General features: G+C 34.1%; 1 protein-coding gene across 1 annotated transcript in view; it reads right to left on the bottom strand.

Moving 5' to 3' along the window:
- Positions 1 to 2,963: 2,963 nt before the first annotated feature.
- Positions 2,964 to 6,000, bottom strand: part of NGLY1 (N-glycanase 1) — a 29,204-nt gene continuing 26,167 nt past the window's right edge. The window contains 2 exon segments of the mRNA XM_026842960.1: positions 2,964 to 4,009; positions 4,536 to 4,713. Of these exon segments, the coding sequence (XP_026698761.1) occupies positions 3,834 to 4,009; positions 4,536 to 4,713 (354 nt within the window). The 3' untranslated portion in view covers positions 2,964 to 3,833.

The raw sequence follows: 6,000 nt of genomic DNA, 5'->3' as shown, positions 1-6,000 counted from the left end.
CTAAATGTAAAGTAAGCCAATAACATTGAATAACTTTAAAAAAAATATTCAAAGTATAGAATAGAACCTAGGTCTATTCCATCAACTGTGTTTAAGAAAGGCACCTGTCTGTAATTTGCTTCTGGACCCTCCATATGATATGAAGCAACAATCCTGAAGCACTTTCAATATTGACACATTTTTTAAGTTGTTGAATTGCTTACAGAACAGTGGCAAAAATCTTAAATTTTGTCCAAAACCACAGGTTTGAACTACGGTGGAAATTTAAAATTTCTTTTAAATAGTGTCTGTACTTAATAAAAGCTAAGTTTTGACAAATACTAAGAAAGTACATAAAATTATTAACTTGTAGTATACTTCCATTTCTAGCTTAAGCAACCAAAGGTAAAGAGATGGAGAGCGTAGGCATGGAGAAGAGGACAGAAATCCTGATATCTGCCTGGAACAATCTCTACCCCCCTTGGAGTTCTTTTGTTTTGGCTTGTTTTGTTTTGAGCTGCAAGAACTCTGCAAATGGGTGTTCCCAGCTTCTGGCAGCCATATGTGCTGCCTACCATCTGTTTTCATTCCACTGTGCTATGGAGACAAACATACTTTATTTTTAGTGTTCTACATTTCCTGATGTTGCACATAATGGGGATTATATCTCACATCTAAGACGATATGTGAAAAATCTTCCATGTATAACTGATGAGTAAAGGCAACAGATTATCACACAGGATCAGATGAGAAATTTCATTACCTACTTCTCAGTGCAAGCATATATATATATATATATATATATGCAAGCACGTATAGAGTTTAAACTGAAGTTTTCTTGGTTCCTTTATACCTGTTTTCTCTCTGCAGTGCCTACAAGGGGCTTCCTTCATATGTTTTAAAGACATATTTTCCCAGCAACTTCCTGGGCTGTAAGAAATTACTACTACAATTTCATGGGTTGCCACTAGTGGTTGATATCCTGCATGCAGCATTCAGAGTAAACAGGATATGAAGAAATGAACAGCTGTGTGATCAACTGTAGAGAGACAACAGTGCAGGACAACAAATATTTGTGTGAAAGGAAGAATTCTGTGCACAGGGTCCCACACAGTTCTGTTGGAAACCATGCACTCCAAAATGAGTTTGTAACAGTTATTTGGATAGTATAGTATTTATGTAAAATTTGATTGAAAAGATTTCACTGTTACATCTCAGTGCAACTTTGGAAGGAACACATGGCATACTGGACAGCTCGTAATTCTTTAAAACACACCAGGCTAAACCAAATTCTAGAACACATTGCTGGTTTTACTTATACTGACATTAAGTCATACATTTCTAGGCAACAGTATATTTTCTTCCCCCATTTAACCTCCCACTCCTCAGACTTCTAAGAAGCTGAGTAAGCACTGATTTTTAGCTACATATGCCCCAATCAATATCTCCTACAACTCAACCAGTATCATATCATTGCCAGCATAACTTAATATCCATACTTTTAGAGCACATGGCAGCACACATCTTTCCACCATATAATATTGCAAATTCAGGATATTGGAAGTTATTATTAATCAACTATTGATGAGGAATTACCTCTAGTTTCAAAAAAGTAATTAAAAATTTATTAAGAGCGGCACTAAAATAGAGATCCACAGAGAAAATGAGTGGCTTTAAAAGAGCTTATGCATGAAGAAATGCAAAATGTTCACTGTTTGTAGGGTACTCCAAAAGACACGTGATGGAGTTCCATTTAACTTTTTTGGATTAGTTATATTCAGTCTGAGGTTTTTACTCATTGATTCTTTCCTAAAATAATCGCTTTTATGCACTGCATGTCATCCTACAAATACAGAAGTACTTCTTGATTAATTTGATTGGTGAGGCATTTTTAATTAATTCAAACATTTTAATAATGGACTTCAACTACTCTGTTTGAGTGGATGATTTTATAAGTTATCTCCAGCTATTACTCTTCCCCCAGAGATTCTGACCAAAATCATGAGAAAATTACTTTTATCTGCTTTCAAATTTATTCTGCCTTCTGCTTTCAAGTTATGAAATACAGTTAATCTGTTCTGCAATTCCTCAAAGTCCTCTATTTTAAGTAATACAATGTAAGAAATAGCTTTAAAAGGTACTGCTTTAAGATAGAAGTTATCAAAATTATGAAATGGAAAAATTTTTGTTGTTGGTATCACTAAGGGGTTTTTTTGGCTTTTTTTTCTTCTACCATAGTATAAAGATTATTCTAAATTATTTTTCTGTTGGGTTCCCATTCAAAAATCTCAGAACTAGCATTTAGCTGAAACTAAATACAGGAGGAGTTTTGAATGGAGACTGGCAAATTCACTTTGCATTAGTCAAGAGTTGATGAACACCCTTCCATACAGTTCTCCGACACTGTGTTGATCTGTATTAAGGGAGTGAGAATCTTTCTAATCCCCCTCATAAACGGTCAATTTGCATTGTGAAGCAAAGTATATAATCCATCATACATCATTCTGTCACTCCCGAGACACCATAATCTACTACTTTAAGATGTCTGTGGCATAATTTTGATGGCTACGCTCACCACACATATGCAGTTTCCTAACAAAAATCTGAATAGTCTTATATTTGCTTAGATTTGTTGAAAGGTCAGCAAACATTTATTTCAATGTAAATTATTTTGACAATATTTTTGTATCAATACAGCAGTTGGAAGCGTCAGAAAAAGGAACAAAAGCTTTAAAAACACTGACCTTGAGAACACTGTCCCTAATTTTCACTTATTTTAAAATAAAACTATAGTTTGAATTTTGCATTATAACCTATAATAGAAAATTTCTTGTACAGTCAAGCTATAGCCTTCATCAAAGTCTCTGATAAAGCCCACCTAATCTGAATATTCATTCCATACTTTATTCACAACACCGCTACACCTCGCATCTCCTGGGTGGCAGTTTTTATTATATTCATTGAAAATAATTTTAAACACTGCATTAATGACCAGAAAAATCGTATATATTTTTACATCAAATTTGGGAATTGTATTCAAAGCAACTCAAGACAATAGCTTAAAGTTACTTCAACCTACACACTTAACTCTTAAAAAGTGGGCAAATCTGAATTCATATCATTAAAAAGTATTTATAGTGAATAATCTATTTTTTCATAGAAAAAAATTCTGATGTTTTAAGTCTCAATTTCATATCAGTCATGACAATCTTAGGTACATAATGAATACTTCCTTCAAAATTAATTTATTTTCCTAGTACAGAATCATATTTCCAAACGTTTCTATGTATTAAACACAAGTTTAATACTCAGATGTACAAGATCATTTCAAGATTGCTTCAAAGTTTATCTTAATTTCAGTTTGTCTGATTATTACACAAAATCATATTTTTCTTTTAAAACGTCTAAGTCTTCTGTTATTCTTTAAAATATTTTAAGATCATCACAAGCATCTGTTGTAATTGGAAAATGGAATTCAAACTGGTTTTCCAAGCAATTATAAAAAAAACCCACCAAATCAACACCAAAACTCCAAATTAATATCAAGTACAGTTGCTCTGTGCTCTTATGATCATGTTTTGCTTCCTAAAAACTGTTTCCTTTTCATTATAAAGTTTAAGAAAAGGGTATTTAATGGTTCAGTCCCTTAATTTTGGTGTTTGCTTTTAAAGAGAAGAGGTTTTCATTGTGATGTTTACCTATTCAATACATGTGCAGTTTCAGGTTGGTTAAATGGAAGCAGCGAAACAGGAAATAAGCTGCCAGCAGGATGAACAGGAACTGCCAACCAAATCTTCATGTTGTATCCATGGTAAAACATCTTCAAGGAATCCAAAGGACAACAGTTCAGGTTCTCAGAAGTCACTGAGTTTTATAATTATCTCCAAGCCATTTCCTCCACATCCTGTTAAGCTCTCTCTAAACAGCTGTGTGTGTTGCCATGCAGCTTCACCATCTCCTCCATTTAGACTTGCTTCCAACATAACTTCTGTTGCACCCGAAAAATCTGAATAGGAGCAAAGGTTTTTATCTATTGAAGGAAAAGATAAATAATTCAGTGAGCCACTGCTCCAGATGGCATATAATGCTAGAATGCATGTTAAAAAGGGTAAGTTGTAATGAACGTTTAAGGATCTCAACTGCAACTACTCAAGTTCATCTGTCAACCAGTGGCAGAAAAAAAAACAGCTGCCAATTTTTAGTTATTATTTCTTTAGCACTCATGCTCAGAGGACCTAGTCAAGATTGCAGCTACTGCACATGGAAGCATCTATCCTTCCCAGTAAAACACGCAAGTATCTTGTATCCACTGTGTTCTTGCTAAGCCAGCTCTGGTGCAGGTAGGGCTGTGTATATTAATAAAACTAGATTTTGTACCAGTTTTGATTAAATGCACAGTATTTTCTTGACCTTGCTAAGAAAGACTGAGTTGGAAAGTCAAAATGCATTTGTATTTCATTTTTAGTATTTGCACAGTGCTTTCTCCATATAAACTATTTATTTCCAGTTACATCTTTGCTGCATGGTATAATTCATTATTTAAATTTCACACTTACCTCCTATCAGAGCAATTTCTGCTGTTGGAGAGCAAAGTCTCCACTTAATTCTTCCACTCTGAAATGTCTGACTGCTCGTTCTAACTGAAACGTTATCTATTTTTAGACCAACTGACTTGCACTCAAACTTCCAGCTGATGGAAGCAGAGGATGACCCCTCTTTTCGGGCTAAATAAACCTAAACAGAAAGAAGACATAGTCAGCATGTCAAAAAAATGAGATGACCAACACACATCTAATTAATTGTTGTAATGAGGACATAAAATCTTAAGACAATACACTTTCATTCACTATCAAGCCTCTGAATCTTTAAAACTGTACATAGTACAATTCTGTATAAAATCTCATTCTGAATCCTTAAGTGTATTCCGCAGTTAAGTAATTGTACAAGTTCATAGTACTTCACCAGGGAACACTAATCTACTTCAACAAGCTTGGTAAAGTTTAAGCCACAAAACTACCTAAATTTATTATTTGTTTAAAAAGCAGACTTCTGTATTTAATATAAATGCACAGGCCCACAAACTTTGATTGTTTGTTTTCGTTGTTCAGTATTGCTGATGAAGAAAACTGTGTAACCAGCATTTTAGATTCTTCAGATGTGGCTGCTGGCTAAACACCACTTCTCCTAGGACTTGACGTGTCTTTGTTAAAACAAATCATACATGTTAGCTTTATATAAGTCCTGGATTAACACTATTTGAACTGTTAGATTTGCATAATTTAATGTAGTCCCAATGCTGTTCTAAACTTCACCTGGCTGAACAGTCAAGCTCATATGTTAACATTTATTAAAGTTACTATGAACCCTCACAAGAATTTTGTAACAACTGTCTGATGGTCCTTTCAAGTCTAGCATCTATTATCAGAAAACCAAGATAATGGACATTACACATTAGAGAGGCAAAACTGCCATGATCCTTTCAGAATCCTTAGTTAAGAAAATGTATCAAAATTCTGTCATGTCCAGGTCTGATTAATGTCATACTGAATGGACTTAGCTCTTTAGCTTTTAAACTGGAAAGAACAAACCTGAATAAAATGGTAATAAACCACAACAGTATGTTTTACTAAAGATCCCACCCTAATATAAAAATGTCGTTGACAGTCTATAAAACAGAATTTTAGTGTTACTATGAACCAGGCATAGAAATGTTAATGACCATGTTTAAGAAAGCTGAAAAAAACCGAAGGTGTGAGGTGTCACACTGAAGATCACCTGTGAAAATGTAACAGTTTAATCTGCTTTCGTGTGAATATAATCTTCATGTTCATGAAAGTGCTCCATGCAATTTTTTAGAAGTATCTCAGCTGGTTCTAGCAAGAGATTTCCCTTGATCAGATCCTACTGAGTTGCCATATTTGAGTAAGGAAGCCAAAACACTCCATTAATTACTACTTGGTTGAGGTGCATTAAATATAGGCTTTTAGGGATAAAAAAATAAAACATTAGCCTGTCTCATCT

Source organism: Athene cunicularia (genome assembly GCF_003259725.1).
Source record: "Athene cunicularia isolate RWA chromosome 2 unlocalized genomic scaffold, athCun1 chr2_part1, whole genome shotgun sequence".
NCBI classification, from domain to species: Eukaryota; Metazoa; Chordata; class Aves; order Strigiformes; family Strigidae; genus Athene; species Athene cunicularia.
The sequence above is the reverse complement of the archived record's forward strand: the minus strand, read 5'-3'. Positions and strand labels throughout refer to the sequence as shown.